The sequence below is a fragment of the Mauremys mutica genome, chromosome 13 (genome assembly GCF_020497125.1).
Source record: "Mauremys mutica isolate MM-2020 ecotype Southern chromosome 13, ASM2049712v1, whole genome shotgun sequence".
NCBI classification, from domain to species: Eukaryota; Metazoa; Chordata; order Testudines; family Geoemydidae; genus Mauremys; species Mauremys mutica.
Genome location: NC_059084.1, coordinates 29,903,808 through 29,920,666, shown reverse-complemented (window position 1 = coordinate 29,920,666; position 16,859 = coordinate 29,903,808). Strand labels below are relative to the sequence as shown.

The window sequence follows — 16,859 nt, the reverse complement described above, 5'->3', positions numbered from 1 at the left end:
TGCTCCAGCCCCCTAATCACTTTTGTTGCCCTCCGCTGGACTCTCTCCAATTTATCCACATCCTTCTTGTAGTGTGGGGCCCAAAACTGGACACAGTACTCCAAATGAGGCCTCACCAGTGCCGAATAGAGGGGAATGATCACATCCCTCGATCTGCTGGAAATGCCCCTACTTATACAACCCAAAATGCCATTAGCCTTCTTGGCAACAAGGACACACTGACTCATATTCAGCTTTTCATCCACCGTAACCCCTAGGTCCCCTTCTGCAGAACTGCTGCCCAGCCACTCGGTACCTAGTCTGTAACAGTGCATGGGATTCTTCCGTCCTAAATGCAGGACTCTGCACTTGTCCTTGTTGAACCTCCTCATATTTCTTTTGGCCCAATCCTCTAATTTGTCTAAGTCCCTCTGTATCCTATCCCTACCCTCCAGCGTATCAACCACTCCTCCCAGTTTAGTGTCATCTGCAAACCAAGAAATACATGCAACTGTAACTCTGCACCCCCTTGGTTGGCAACACACACTGGTAATTAGGTGTATGCTGTCCAGCTGCATTTACTGTTTTGGGGGTAGCTGTATTGAATGGTGGAGGAAAGCTTTTTTCTTTTTAGCCCCAAATACTATGAGACTGATCTATGCTCTCAGATTTAGTGTGTTTCCGCAGAGAGGCAGTAGTAACGTTGCTATGACTAGTACAGACCAGGTTCAGATATTTCAAAAGCAGCAAAGAATCCTGTGGCACCTTATAGACTAACAGACGTTTTGCAGCATGAGCTTTCGTGGGTGAATACCCACTTCTTCGGATGCAAGTAGTGGAAATTTCCAGGGGCAGGTATATATATGCAAGCAAGAAGCAAGTTAGAGATAACGAGGTTAGTTCAATCAGGGAGGATGAGGCCCTCTGATACAGATATTTCAAGATGCTTTTTAAAAGGACAAAATAAGCAAGTGGGGGGGGAGAGAAACAAACCACACTCTCCTTCTTCAATTCGCTTTCACATCCCTGATGCGATCAGGTTTCTTCCCTCCTGTTCCCTCTCTCTCCTCTTCAAGGGTTTTCTGCTGCTGGATTAACACATCCTTCAGACTCCCTCATTGTCACAGAACCTTTTGATGCCAATATTCCGTTCCCTTTCGAGAGAATCTCCTTCACTGGCGGTTTTCCAAAAGAGGCAGGGTAACCATCGGTTTTGGATGGTTTAGACACAACAAATCCTGCATCTTGGCTCTTGCAAGTCCTTTTTAACCCTGTGATTCTAAAGGGGCATGCAGCTTGTTAAATGGTGGTGGGGGTGGGAAAGCATCTTTCCATGTGTACTTCATTGCACAAGGACCAATTAATATATTCAGTGTGAGGCTAAAAATTGAAAACTGCCCCCATCTTCAGTTTCCACAGGCATGCAGAAGAAATGAGTAACTAAAGACAGCCAGCCAATCACTTCACTGAACTCTTCTTCCAGCTCTGCTCACCCAGTTGTGCCCATGCTGCACTTTGGGAAGGGTGCAAGTTACTAGTTCTGGATGCTCTTTCTGTAGTGCAGTAGAGGCACAGCTGCCTTTCATTGGCATTTATAAGAAAATCAAGTTCAGAAACCAGCTTTCATTTTCAGTTTTGGGCTGCCCTTCAGTTTTGGGCTGACCAGTCTGTATTCCTAGGATATTTGAATGTGGGTCAGGTCAGATCAGTAGCTTCTCCTGGAAGGAGGGTGCCTATAATTTTTTTTTAAAATGTAATTGTCTTTAAATTCACTTGAGATCCAAGTTGTCCTTACTTAGACTGCTTGTGGGAGAGGCTAGCCTGTACTGCATGTATGCTGTGAGAAGGGGAAATTCCTATTCACACTGTTGCATAAAATCCACTTACCACCGTGCAAGCACAGCTATGTCTGAACATAGTCCTCATGCTCAGCTCTTCCAGAACTTTATTAGTGAGTTGTTTTGAACATGTTTTTATCTAGCAAATTTATTTTGTGCTACTATGGACAGGGCTTGTGAATAGTTCTATTGTATGGTATAGAATGAACCCACAGAATTACCATGTGGTTCTCCGCCATCTGGCTGATGCGTTCAGTATTTTTAAATAAATGGAGGAAAAATGTTTCAGGCATTTTTTCCTTCATTGTGATGTAAAGGAACACCAAAGGGTATCCTGCCCCACCTTTTGTCTCCTCTTCAGCATGGGATCCTCTGAGGCAGAATATTGGACCTGAAGGTTCTATAACAATTGGCAAATCTCAGTTGATAAAATAATAGGTTTGAAACCTTCAGCATCTTTGATCACCCCTATCAAGGAGCCATTAATTCGTTGACATCATAACTTTGTATCTGTGCCTGATTTTATTTTCTGAAGCAGCCAATGCAGTCTGGCACCTATGACTTTGCTCACTGAACTGGAATATTACTTTCTGTATCAGTTGACTGAGCCTGATGGAAATTATTGGAGCTGGACTGGGATTGGTAGATAGATCTAGTCCTCCCTGTGCATTGTGATGGGATCCTGAACTAGCCCTGGGAAGTATAAAGTCTCAGCTTTGGGTATTTCTTGTGGTAACTCCACTAGTTTCCTTGGTATTCTTGGTGACATGAGACAAGCTTTCTTAAATTGTACTTAACTTTTCTTTGTTTAAGCCCATAACTGTTTCAGGTCTCATTTACAAATCAGATTCTTTAGTTCCTGTCCTCTTTATAGCTGCCCTTTTCTGCTGATAGTTACCATGTGTCTTGTCATTGCTATTTTCTCCAGATTAACCATGCACAACTCTTAACTTTTTCTCATATAGACTTATTTTTCCAGTCAATTTTAGTGTTCCCTGAATTTTCATGTCATTTTTGACAAGCCTCAAACTGAACATGCTACATCTCTAACCATTACTAGATACAGCATGTTAATTGTTGCCTGTTTCACTCAGGATAATCTGAGTTTATACACTGCATTTTAAAAAATATTGTTGGATAACTCCTTTTCATTCTGTTGTCTTGTATAACCCCCGAGGTCCTTCTCAATGACACTAGTGTCTAAGCAGAATTACTCTCTCTAAGATGGTGTCAGTGTACTTTTTTGCATTGTTCAAAACTCTTCTTAAATCCATAAAGACCAAATTTCTCTTTAAAGCTTGATCCTTCTAAGGGCTTGTCTACACTTAAAACACTGCAGTTGCACCACTGTAATGTTTCAGTGTAGACACTGCCTATGCTGATGGGAAGGTTCACTGAAGATCTACAGCGGTGCAGCTGCAATGCTGAAGGGTTTTAAGTGTAGACAGCCCCACAGATTTCCTTGAAACTTGGTGCCCCTCCTAGGGGCATGGAATTCTGTTTTAGTGATTCAGATTTGGGGCCATTCACCATGGTGCTCCTGAGATATAGCACCTGAAAATAAACAACCCAGCTTTTCTTAAAGTTGAGAGATTCTGGAAACCTTTCTTTGGTCACAGGTAGAGATCAAACTAGGGCTGAGATCATTATACCAGGTAGCAGTACTGCAACTCCCCTCCCCCCCCAACAATAACCTTGAGACACCCCCCCCCCACTGTTTTTTTTTTTGGGGGGGGGTTAGGGCCCCTACAATTACAACACTGTGGAATTTCAGATTTAATTAGCTGAAATAATGAAATTTACTATTTTTTAAATCCTGTAATCATGAAATTGACCAATATCGATGTGCCTTTGGTAGGGCCCTAAATATGTTATATGGACCATGGATTAGATTTCTCTCTCAAGCCCAGTTAGTAACTACACTTTGCAAACATTTCAAAGTGAAGTGAACACATTTCAAAGTGAACATATCACCATTCCTCTGTATCAGAAGCATAGAGGAGTGGAGAGGAGCACTGAGGAATCACATCAGAACTGTGTGGCCTAGTGCAAAGACCACTAGACTAGCATTATTTGTAGCTCTGTCACTGGCCAGCTGGGTGACCCTGGGCAAGCCACTTCAGCTCTGTGCCTCAGCTTTCCAGCCGTAAAATGAGGATAATGATGTAAAGTTTTTTGAAATTGACTGATGGAAAGCACTGTATAAAAGCTAGGTCTTTTGATTATTGTCTGGCCACAGTAGCATATCAGCTGCAAACCTACATGAAGCCTAAAACTGTCTAAATGACTATTAACTCCTGCCAACAAACATTTTTCTTTCTGGTTTTAAAAAAAACCAAACCAAAAACACCCCCCCCCCCCAAAAAAAAAACCCTAAGAAATTAAATGGCAAAAAAATTAGTTAATGCAGAGGTAAGGTCGCCTGGTGATGGCTTGTGCAATTCCAGAATATAAAGTTCAGCAAAACTTAGGGTTTGGCTACACTTGCAGCTGTACAGCGCTGGGAGTTAAAGCTGTCTTCGTACAGCTGTGTAAGGAAAGCGCTGCAGTGTGGCCACATTTGCAGCAGTGTTGGGAGTGGGGCATTATGGGCAGCTATCCCAGCGTTCAAGTGGCTGCAATGTGCTTTTCAAAAGAGGGGGATGGGGTGGAGTGTGACAGGGAGCGTGGGGGAGACAGAGTGGATTTTTGGAGCTGACACTGTGTCAGCTCCCTGCCTTGCAAGTTCTAAGGACTTGAAGATACACAGCACCAACCTTCAATCATTTTTAAAAGTTTCAACCCCTTCCCCCACCCCTCTCTCATTCACTAAATGCAAATAGCCTTCAGACCAGATAAGCAGCTGCTCCAAAACGGACCCCCTCTTTTCCCCCCTCCGGGCTGCTTCTCTCTTCAAGCAAACACTAGCTGTGGACATTCATCCCCCTCTGCTCGAGCAAACAGTAGCTGTGTTTGTTTTTTTAGATACGCAGCTCCGGGAGCCCCGAGTTCACAACAAAACAAAGAGGCATCACAACAAAACAGTGTTATCTTTACTTAAAAAGCATTATGGGAAGGTTCCGGAGGTCAGTTACAGCGTAGTAAGATTAATCACTGTTTACACTGGCACCCCAGTGCTGCAAGAGCAGCGCTGTTCTCTTTATTCCTCTCGTCAGTGTGGAGTACATGCAGCGCTGTAGCCAGGGAGATACAGCGCTGTATGTGCCTTGCCATTGTGGATGGGGAGTAAGTTACAGTGCTGTAAAGCCACCACCAGCGCTGTAACTCTCAAGTGTAGCCAAGCTCTTAGACTTCTGAAAACCAGGAATTATAAACACCTAGGCAACTTTTACTCTGCCTTCTTTGAATGATGCCCCCAAACAGCCATAACACATGTACTTACACTGTCTTTTCACTGTAATGGACAGGCACCTCCTACTCTTGCCTTATGCTCAAACACTGAGCCTCTTCCCCCAGCAGAATACTACACCTGTAAAATTTAATAGCTCCTTCATACCCTTTTAGAACCCTTCACTCTTGCAGTATCCTGTCTGCAAAACCTATACTTTCCCTTACCCATCACTAAATCCACAGACTGCTCTACAATCCTACCTCATGACTGACAATATCCATGGCAAGAAGACCCAAGTGCCCTGCTACTGATACAACCTACACAATTCTGTATTGAAAAGAAGCAGACTTGAACCCAAAGATACATATGGAACTCTTTCCTTTGGTAACACAAATGAGAGGGACTCAGACCCAGATCTCATATCACAATCACAGTCCTTCCATGTTGCTGCAACTGATTCCTCCACTATTCAGTAAAGCTACACGAAACATGGTGAATGCAGTTGGAACGCATGCACATAATTCTCAGTGGCAATTGCCAGTTCCAAGGGGTCAGAATTAAGGTTACTTGGGCATTTACCTTAATGCTATTTCCTGGTTTTCAGAAATCTGAGGTTTTGCTGACCTCCATATTCTGGAGCTATTACCAGGCAACCTTAACTGCATTAACAAAGTTTTTTTCCAATTCAAATTGTAGTGTATGTGTGGTGTCAATTGGATTGTCCTCCACTGGGCACATCTGTTTGTACCTGCCATAGTATAGCTGTTCATCACGTACACAGGTAAAGTTGGAATGGCAGCTATTTTTTTCCTGGGTTCTGGATCTTTCTCTAGGTTAGAGGTTTTTTCTCTTCATCTTCACCTATCCCGACCTTAGCTTTGTTAAAAATGTATATCTTGAGGTTGAATACTGACTAATTAGAAATAAAATGAATGTAGATTGCTGCAAGAAATTCTCTCCTGTACTATGTCCTGTGGCTACTCCCACTCTGGGATGTGTTCCCTGTGGGCAGGGGCAGAAGAACTTGTTTAGGCTATGTCAGCAGTGCAAACTTTGGTTTATGCAACTTTCAAGTGGCACAAAGCCCTCACAGTTAACATGTGGCTCAGACATGTGCATGCTTGGCCAATTATATCAGCACACAAGCACTCCTGGTAAGTATGCAAAGTGCAGTGTATCTAGGATAAATACCCCAATGTACAACGTACCACCTGTCGGTGCAGTGCCTTTTGAGAGATTTTCACAATATTTTGTGGAGTAGAAATGAGTCACTCTGGAAGTTAGGGGTCAAGTTCTGATCATGCAACTGTCTCCATTACATAATGCCATCCTTATCTCATAACTTTGATTTTTTTAAAAAATCCCACGAACCCGTGTGACGCTTGTTGCTGTATATCTGTGGCAGAAACATGGAGCTCACACAGCTCTGCACTGTTGTCATGAACATTGCAAACACAGGATGCATGATCTTCTGGTGTTTTCAGAACCACAGGAAGTACCCCAACAGCAGACGTGACAATTTCTTAAGCACAGGTTAAGGGCCACAGCGAAAAACAATTCCATTGTTGGCATTTGCAGAGCAGCTATAGATGGTGGAGCACCACTTTTGGGCCGGAGAAATGAGCAGTCTGGTGGATTGCATTGTAGTGCATGTTTGGGATGATGAGCAGTCTGCAGAACTTTCAAATATGAAAGGTCATGTTCCTGAATCTGTGTGCAGAACTTGCGCCAGCCTTCCAGTGCAATGGCACCAGAATGAGAGCTGCATTGCCTGCTGAGAAGCAAGTGATGCAATGCTGGATTGCCACAGGTCAGTGGGAAATAATTTTGGAATTGGAAAATCCACAATGGGGGCTCTTTTCATGTAAATTTATAGGGTACTAATCATCTGCTATGCAGGACTCTGACTCTCAGCAATGCGTGGGACATCGTAGATAGATCTGCAGCTATGGGGCTTCTGTACTGTGATGGGGTGGTAAATGGCGCACACATCTGTATTTAGGCCCCAGCCCATCTTGCCACAAAGTACATCAATAGAAAAAAAAGGGCTGCTCTTCAATGATTATGCAAGTGCTAATGGATCAGTGGGCATGCTTCACTGTTACCAGTGGGGACTGGTCAAGGAAGATGAATGATGCTCAGGTTTTTAAGAACAGAAAGCTGTTCAGAAAGCTGCAAGCAGAGACCGTTTTTCCTGACTGCCAATGGTAATCTGCCAGTGTTGAAATGCCAATAGTGATCTGGCTCATGAAGCCGGCCACCTCAACAGTACTAAGAAAGGATTCAGCTACCAGCTCAGCTGCAGAATGACAGTGTTTACTCACATAATTAGATTTCAGTGAGAAAAATATCCCAATGGCTATAGCTGCCTGTGTCTTGCATAATATTTGAGAAGCAGAGGGGGGGGAAAATTGCTCTCAAGGTGCAGGTGGAGTGGCTGTCTGCTGAGTTTGAACAGCAATACACGAGGGCTATTAGAAGAGCTGAACACAAAGCGGTTCAGCTGATGGAGTCCTTGAAAGAGCACTTTAGTGATCAGATACATTAATGTGCTGTACCTCCTCAGAAGTTTTGGGGAGTGTTAGAATTGGAATGTACATTACTGAATATCACACTGTCTTTTAATGACCCTATATATTATGTGGTGCTTACAGTATGTGTATAATTACTATGTGTTTTCCACTGAACTTATGCGTTCTGTGGTCCTGTTCAATTACAGTGAATGTGCGCTTTTGGTAGCGCTATGATTTTAGCTGATTTCTCACTCCTGAGGGTAACACAGGCATAGAGCACAACTTCTACTGATGTCCTGAAGCTGTAGGGGCCTGTATGCCACTAGCCCAGTGGTGCCAGCCAAAGTTACTGTGGAGCGGCATGGGAAAGTGTCCTACCATGAAGGAAGAAATAAGGCAGCCATCCCTAGAAATCTTCAGGAGAGGGTTGCAGAGTACCTTCATGAAAGTTTCAAGGAGATCTCAGGAGGACCCAAGGGACATCCCTCTGTACATGAACTACTCGCATGTCCCACCTCCCACCCAACCCTACAGGGAAATGAAAAGCAGATAACACTACCTCTGTTTGCTGGCATTTCCAATCTTGGCTGCAATGTATACATGAAAAGTTAGGCATGCACCACCGTTATCTTCAACATGCAGTTCAGACTCTGCACCAGTACCAGCATGGCCCCAAAGGGATCAGACATTTACTCTCACCAGAGAAGCACCACTGGTTCATCCTGCATTCTAGAGCAGTCTGAGACCTACATTTCCCCAGAAGACGTTTTTGCTTTCCTTTGTCCTCAATCTCATTTCAAGGCTGACTTTAGAGAGACATTGTTACATCAGAAGAAGATATCACCTTGAGGACATGGGTCTGCTCTCCTCTTCCATCTGCAAACCTGAGTACCCATCCATTGGTAACAGTGGTTCAGCTGGTCGACCGAGAACCAATCTTCTCATACGATAAGTTGGAGGACCCAGATGAGACTTCAACCCTACATAGGGAAGTGAGTCTGGACAGAAGCCTGAGGTTCCATTCTCCATCCAGATATGATTTTTCTAAGGGGAGAGTGTTCCCAGTGCCCTGGGTTCCGCCCCAACTGGTTGATGCCTTAGACTGGCATTACTGGGGTCCTGGGACCCTTACTCTTGGCATCCCAGTTCCATGTGTGCACCTTATCTACCCTCTCCAAGCCAACACCAACCAGGTTTTTTGGACTATGAGGAAGTGGAGCCTGATCCAACGGTTAAGACAGATCTAGCAGCTATTTCATTGTTTTCTTTGAATGAGGTAGTCACTCCATCTTTGTCTCCACCAGCTGATCACAGGTAATATGAGGAGCTCTTACAAAGAGTGGTGTCCAAGCTCCAGATCTAGCTCAAAGAGGTTCAAGAATCTCAATGTGAACTGTTGTAGTTCATTGCAATCCTCTGGTCCCAGCCAAGCAGCCTTCCTGGTCAACAAGGCTATTATAGACCCAGCCAAGTTAACATTCCCGCCTCCTGCATTCCCACCCCAAAAAAGACTGAAGTGCTATTTCGATCCACCTGTAGGAGTAGAGTTTTTGTTCAAACCCAGTACCTAACTCGGTGGTGGTGCAAGCAGCTACTGAGAGATGCAGGCTGCAACACCCCAAGATGACACTTTTGGACAGGATGCTAAATGCCTTGACCTTATAGGGAGAAAAGTTTTCTACATGACAAGCTCCCATTCAGAACTGCTAACCACTAGATCCTATTCGGATAATTAGTGAAATAGTATTTTGCTACGTTGTTGGACTTCAAAGACCCACTCTCTCAGGAGAATAGAGCCCAATTCCAGAACTTAAATGATGAGCGTGGAATAACTGAACAAGAAGACAAAGATCTGGGTAACCATGAAAAGACTTTTGGGAAACTGGCAGATCACTACATTTGTTATCATTTTAGATTTACGAACTTTGACTCGCATATTAATGTATTTTACCTGCTTTAATCCATCAGTAACTCGTATTTCTTTTCTTAGCTAATAAATCTTGTTAGTTTTATTAGAGAATTGGTTGCCAGCATTGTCTTTCATGTGAGATCTAGAGTACTAAATTGTTCTGGGGTAAGTGACTGTTTGGGATTGGGAGCAACTTAATGTAATGTGATTTTTGGTTTTAATAACCTTTTATCACAAAGTTCAGTTTGTCTGGGTGACAAGATAGGCTGGAGGGTCTAAGGGGACTATCTGTGACTCCATGATAAGACTGGAATAGTGATCCAGGAGTTCACATTTGTTACTGGAATGGTGAAATCTAATGATAGAATATACAAGCAGTTTGGGATGTCTCCCCTTGTTTTTTGACAGTCTGGCGTGAGAGAGGCACTCTCAGTTGTGAGCCACTCCAGATAGCGGGTATGAACTGTCGAGGTTCTCCTGTGCTCCCATTCCATCCCTAAGGGCTCATTCAGCTGCCCTGGACTGGATTTATAAGAATCTGACAGGCTAAGAACTGATGCCAGGATCGTAGATTCTCATGGGATGGGAGGGTACTATACCCATCTCAGTTCTGTTGATTTTGAAATTCATGGGTCTGAAGACTTCTTTGCTACACAGCCTCTGTAGGAGATATGGTGTCACAGGATCCATCTGATGCTCCAATAAGGACCGCCTATAGAACCTTGAATGCAAAGACAACGGGATCCTTCAGAGAATTAAAAGGTGCATTGCAGAGAAGATACAAAGTGCTGTATGTCCTATTTCAGATTTAGAGCTTGATATGACAAGCTATGAGAACCACTTTGATATTCCTTGAATCACACCATAAACATGCTGATGGATCTGTGCCTCTGATCTCTCATAGGAGGAAATTTTGTTAGCATATTATTGGTCTCTGGGTTACCTACCTTCAGTTATAACTAGTTTGTAGTTCAAAGCCAGGAAGGAGACTTTCCAGGTGTGCTTCTGGCTCCACTATGGAAGACAGTGTCTGGGTTTGGGTAGTGTCTTTAGTAATCCCTTTTATGTGTAGTAGAAACACAGAGGGGCACTCCATCCTTAGCTTTACTAAGCCTTTCTTGGAACCAAGGACCACATGGGTTCAATGGAGGATTTGGCCCAGCATCTCATAAGATCTCAGTATACATAGCTTTGATTTCTCCAGTCTTGGCAGGAACAGTTGCTCCTAATGATTGAGACAGCCATCATCTACACTTAATGGTGTATGAAGTTTGTTTCCTGGCCACAATGTGAATGAGATTTGCTACCTATCATATAATGTGGACAGTGAGATTCATTGTATTTGATTCTGAGTTCCAGAGACAGAACTCTTACTAATTTTCACAAGTGTAAGAGTCCCCTTCTGTACCTTAGTCACGTTTGTCTCTTTACACATCTGTGGAGTCAGAGCTGGCCTCTGTCAATAAAACTAAACTGTACGTTACCCCTTGGTCTTTCTATGGCAGCAGGGTGTTCCATTAAATTCCTGGCTGTCGTAATTATTCTTCCTGAATGGTTGGGTGTCTCTTTGTGTAGATATGAACCTCAATAGTGTGCCCACATAGTTCTCCTCTAATAATTTTTGCATAAACAAGGCTACTTTCATACTATTTAGAAGATATGTGGTCACTGAAGCCTTGATATATTCCAGACCTGCAAACTTTCCTAAAATGGACAGGTTCCTTACTAGTGCAGTTACAATATAGCTCTAATACCAGGCTATATCTGAGGCCTCAGCATGGCTCTTCATTACTTTACCAGTTTTTATTGACATTAGGAACACCTGAGCCACAGTGTCTCAGTACATTTCAGATGCTTTATTTCATAAGATGGGGGAGAACATGTCCTCCAGGGCGTTCCCCTAATTTTCCTGCCACATACAGTAATAGTCCTAGAAGGTATAAGGGATTATTCACCTTGATTTTCATCCACTCCAAGGTTTTTGATCTTGGTGGGAGATGTGGCTCTACATAAAGGTACCAGAGCTGAGAGCTATTTCTCTGACTTGCATCGCTTTTCTCCCCTCATAAAATCTCCATCTGTTTTAATTCTGATGGACAACAGTATGGGAATGTATTACACAGACCACCAAAGAAGGGTTTCCTTTAGTCCAGCTGTTCTCAAACTTTGGGTCCGGGACCCCAAAGTGGGTTGCAACCCCGTTTTAATGGGGTCTCCAGGGCTGGCATTAGACTTGCTGGGGTCTGGGGCCGAAGCCCACTGCCCAAGGGCTTCAGCCCTGAGTGGCGGGGCTCAGGTTACAGGCCCCCCCACCTGAGGCTGAAGCCCTTTGGCTTTGGCCCTCTGCCTGGGGTGGTGGGCACAGGCAGGCTCAGGTCTAGGTCCCTCCTCCTGGGGTTGTGTAGTAATTTTTGTTCTCAGAAGGTGGTCGCAGTGCAGTGAAGTTTGAGAACCTCTGCTCTAATCAATTGTATCCAGGAAATTTCCCGTTCATACAGTTCAGTGTCGTCATTGGATGTCTCCAATATCTCATCAACCAAGGAAAAATGATGTATTGATAGCATATTTGAAAAGAGTTTTTCACTCAGAAGTACAAGTGCAAGGGGTCTGTTGTAGAACAAGATAATATACAAGTGGGGTAAATATCCCTGGGAAAAGGTTTGAGGTACTCTGCCTGTGTATGGTTCTGATCCAAAGACAAGCAAGTCGTAACATCAGTATTGCACTCTCTTATTCATAGAATATCAAGGTTGGAAGGGACCTCAGGAGGTCATCTAGTCCAACCCCCTGCTCAATGCAGGACCAATCCCCAGACAAATTTTTACCCCAGTTCCCTAAATGGCCCCCTCAAGGATTGAACTCACAACCCTGGGTTTAGCAGGCCAATGCTCAAACCACTGAGCTATCCCCCGCATTGTTCTTAGCCAACAAATGACCTACCAAGTTTGCTGGGCTGAAGGCTAACAAATAGTTTGTGAAATCTGCTGGAAATTGAAGCAGGCCCCAAATGTTACCAAAACTCCAAGTAACCACCAACCTATCCTTTCCCAAGCTAATCCTACACACGAGATCTATTCACAGCCTACACCAAGAGCAGGAACTTGAGTTTTTTTGAATATTGGTCCAATTGGTACCAAGTTGATGTCATTAGCTATGATTCGAGATGAGCAATTTTGTCATCAGTATCATGGTGTATGCTATTAATATCCATAAAGTCCAGCTTTCCAAACAGCTGGGTCTACTGCCTGTGAGATAAGGCAGAAATCTTCACCAAGGTTCATAGTTTCTTTGGTCAACACCTTGACTCTAGATTGCTTGGTTTCTTGATTGTTATGCTGAGGTCTAACAGAAAAACAAGAGTTTGTGATCAGTCAAACCTGCTGCGTCTTGAAAGAGATCTCTCATCTGGGCAGTGGACCTGATAAAGTCCTTGGTGGTTGTTTGACTGTTTAAATGAAGATGCCATTCCTAACAGCTTAACCATTAGGCATGTATCTCAGTAACTATCTCCTTCAAGTTGCATTTTTACTGAACAAGTGGTCCTGCTCACATCTCTGTCCCAACAGTCTAAAATGTCTGATTTCCATCTCTCTCAGACCTCTGGAGTGTCTGTGTGTTCCTGGGCCTCCTTACCTGTCTCCCTGAACATAATCATACATTTGCATGTTCAGAGCTTATCTACAAGTTTCTCCCATCACTTGGAGAAATGGAGCTTAACTGAGGAGCCAATCCATCAAGGTCCAAAGATTGTCCATTTATCGCACAATGTCAATCACAGTTAACTTGATCTGACAGGGCTTTATCTTCCTGGAATTGTCAGTCCTCATCCAGGACAAAGGCAGCATCTATGGCATGCTGTCATGTTGTCTTAGTCACATCATATTGTATGACTGATACTGCAGATGTGTGTTGGGAAATTTTTTCCTTCATTAAGACTTCTTTTGGGAGAGCAAGATCAGTTGCTTCTAGTCACTCTTGACCTGGCATCCAGAGCTGATTTTTCTTTGACAGTGCTGCTGTGCTTTTTTACCTAAAACTCCACAGCCCACCTTCCTGAGGGTTGTACTAGTTAAATTCCCACAAGTGGGAATATACACAGGCCACTTGAGGAAATGAAGATTACATTGTTACCCAGGGTTCTTTCAACCCAAAGCTCTTGGTAACTTTTACTCTGTGCGAGGTGGTGTCCGGAAATAAATCAGGGGAGACGTGGCCGTCTGAGCAATTAGATGGCTGGCACAAACAGGACAACACGAGTGCTTTCACTTAAAGCTAAACTTTACTTACACAGGTCTGCAACAGATTAGTAAAACACCCCCAACCCTTGATAATTACCAAAGCTGAGTGTGGCTCTCGAGTGAAACAGCGGCAGGCTTCCAGTGGCCAAATCTTCTGTCTGCTGGTGGGGACCGCAAGATGTATCCAGAGAGAGAGTCCAAAAAGAGTCCCCAAACGAGTCCAACTATCTCAAGCTTTTCCCCCTTATTTATACATTAGAAATAGAATGACATGTCCCTTAAAGAGAACTTGTTAAGCAAGCAGTTCCAATGGGCAAGCAAGGGGCTCCTTCTGATTATTGATTAACCAGGTGAGGGTTTTTCCAGAGTTTTCAGCCTTGAGACCCCAATAGACATACATGCATTTTAAAAGAGCAGGAATCAGCAACTTCAACACAGTTCTTATCAGGAAGGACACGGGGTCAAGCTGCCCTTTCTGTGGCACCCCCCACGCCTTTAACAATAAGCCATAGTGGTTTCAGGCACTTTACTGGTTTGCCAAAGGCTCCCCATACAACATACCCTGTAATCAGAGTTTTTTCAGATGAGCCTCTGCCTGTTAACAGTCCCTGCCCACCTTCCGTACTACTTCAGAATTCCTGAATTAGTGGAAGGAACTGACTGGTGGTTGGGGCCGCTCAGCCTTTTGTACACTCAGAACCTTCCAGTATGCAAGGGAGCAGGAGGAGGTGAGTGGGCCCCAATGGTGACTGCTTTTGAGAAGGTTCTGGAAGCTCATGGCATTGGTGCCATGATCCCAGAAATGAATGTAAAGAGGCTCATCTCGAAGAACTCTGTTTACAGGTAAGTAACCTTCATTTTCCTTGTGTTCATGGTTTTGAATTGTAGAACAAGTGGATTTAGCAACCATCACTGTTTGCAAACCATTTTGTATGGGTATACACATGGTTTATTTTCCTTGCCTATCTTAACCTCAGTGAGGTGCTAGCTTTTATAAATGAATGTTTTTAAAACTATTTGAGATGCTTTCCTGAAAGCCATAGTAGAAGTGCATATTGCTGTTTCGTATTACTATAGCAAATGAGGTAAAAAATAATGAATTTATACAAGCAGCTTTGTAAATAGTTAAATTAGTGTTAGTTATTTTGCTTTTCAATTTATAGTATTTTTCAAATCTTCTTGATATTTCCAGACCCTTGGAATTGAGACTGAAATTGCTTGTTTGCCTGCAAAAACTAGAACAAAATCATGCTGATATAATGAAGGTAAGTGTAAGGTCATGTTGATCTGGAACCAGGATCTAAAGTCTCAGGAATTTATTCCTACTTTGAAGATGGGACTTGGATTCTCTCTCCCCACCCTCCCCTCCCCCCAGTGTCATTTGAGGAACAGTTTTAATTGTATTTACATAAAAGAATCTCAAGGTAATGTGGTGTTGGAATAATTATATTTAAGTGATATAAAAGTAGGCAAAGGAAGATAAAAATAGAAGCTCTGCTTAACATATCTGGGCATGTTTCTGTACTTGCAATGGTGTTGTGCAGCTGAGTCCTTTCTAATAGGTGAAACAGCTTCTTGCAGGTCCCCATTTAGTATTATGTGACAAAATGGCCGATGTTGGTATGGTGCGTCCACGCTTTTCTTGGCGGGGGGGCTAAGATGCCACCTCTTGCCCCTGCTAGTGGCCTGGGAAGGTGATGGAGGAGGGGTCTGGGTTTGCTCCTCACTCTGAGCCCCAGCCTCTCTCAACCCCTGCGGGTTTCTTACTCTGTTCCCCCTTGGGTAGGGCTACCCTCGGTCCTTGATGCTGGGGGAGGGAGTCTGCCTGCCCTGCCGGGGCAGGGTCTCTCAATTGTCAGCAACACACCTCCAAACTTCAGTCCTCTCTTCTTCCTCGCACACCCTGACTGCCTGAAGCGGGGGGGGGGGGTGTTGTTAGGTTCCTGACAGGACCTTAATTGACTACAGGTGCTCCAATTAACCTGTGGCAACCCTCCATGTCTATGGGAAACCCCGCCTTAATTAGCCTAGGGTTTATATATTCCCACTCTCCCACTGCTCCCCGGCCCTACTGTATCATAATTATCATAGAAGGCACATAGAGAGCATTAATATTAAAAGGGTAGTTGTACAGAGATACTGAAATTAAATAGTAATTGTTGTTGCCTCTGTCTGCTTTACTTAAATATTCATAATTAAGTCTTTACCTTGTGCTTTGGCAGAATGAATGCGCAGATTTATAAAGTATTTAAATTTGTATCTTTTGTAGTTCATTACCAAAATGTTTCTAAAATGTATAATTTTACTTAAGTTTTTTGTAGGTCACCTTTAACAAGTTGGAGTTGCCTTTTTTTGCTGCTTTGTGTTGTAGAAAGGAAGCCTGGATAATTTATTCTCTGCTTGCTGTCCTTCCTAACCCTGTGAACTCTGTTTGTATTTCTAAAAGCAAGCAATGCCAAGTCTGCTCTTTCCTAGCATTGGTGATGGACTCTTGTCTCAGAAATGTAGTGTGGGCTCTTACTTTAATTGACAGAGTAGGTAAATTGACTCTACAATAATACATCCTTTTTTCCCATGTGTTAGGAATTTGAGTTAAATAGGAGTCGACGAGGTTTTAAACTGGCTGGATGGAAATCCCTTACCCTCTGTTTAGCTGTAACTCTTTTTTAATGTCATAACTTCACTATTTTCCAGTACTATGGCATTTTCCAGGATAGACAAGAACTGAATTTTAATGTTTAAAAAAAAAAAAGTTGACAACTTTTCAGACCTCCTTTATCACAGAGAGGCAAGCCCATTCCCTTTTTTGTAGGTCATATTTTTAAACCTTAGTTTCAATGGTGTTTGAAATTTTCTAGGTTTTTAATGATCCTATTCACGGCCATATTGAAATACATCCTCTCCTCGTTCGAATCATTGACACACCTCAGTTTCAACGCCTGCGATATATAAAACAGCTAGGAGGCACTTACTATGTTTTCCCAGGAGCATCGCACAACCGTTTTGAACACTCCTTGGGGTAAGGCAATATTCTCGTGCATATAAATCTCC

The 16,859-nt window shown here is 43.3% G+C and overlaps 1 protein-coding gene across 4 annotated transcripts in view; it reads left to right on the top strand.

The window, feature by feature from the left end:
* The window catches only part of SAMHD1 (SAM and HD domain containing deoxynucleoside triphosphate triphosphohydrolase 1), an 85,440-nt gene that overhangs the window by 15,141 nt on the left and 53,440 nt on the right, over positions 1-16,859 (top strand). For all 4 annotated transcript variants that reach the window (XM_044985601.1, XM_044985599.1, XM_044985602.1 and 1 more), the window contains exons 3-4: positions 15,001-15,073; positions 16,667-16,827. In XM_044985601.1, coding sequence (XP_044841536.1) covers positions 15,068-15,073; positions 16,667-16,827 — 167 coding nt within the window. In that variant the 5' untranslated portion in view covers positions 15,001-15,067. The remainder of the gene's footprint in view (positions 1-15,000; positions 15,074-16,666; positions 16,828-16,859) is intronic.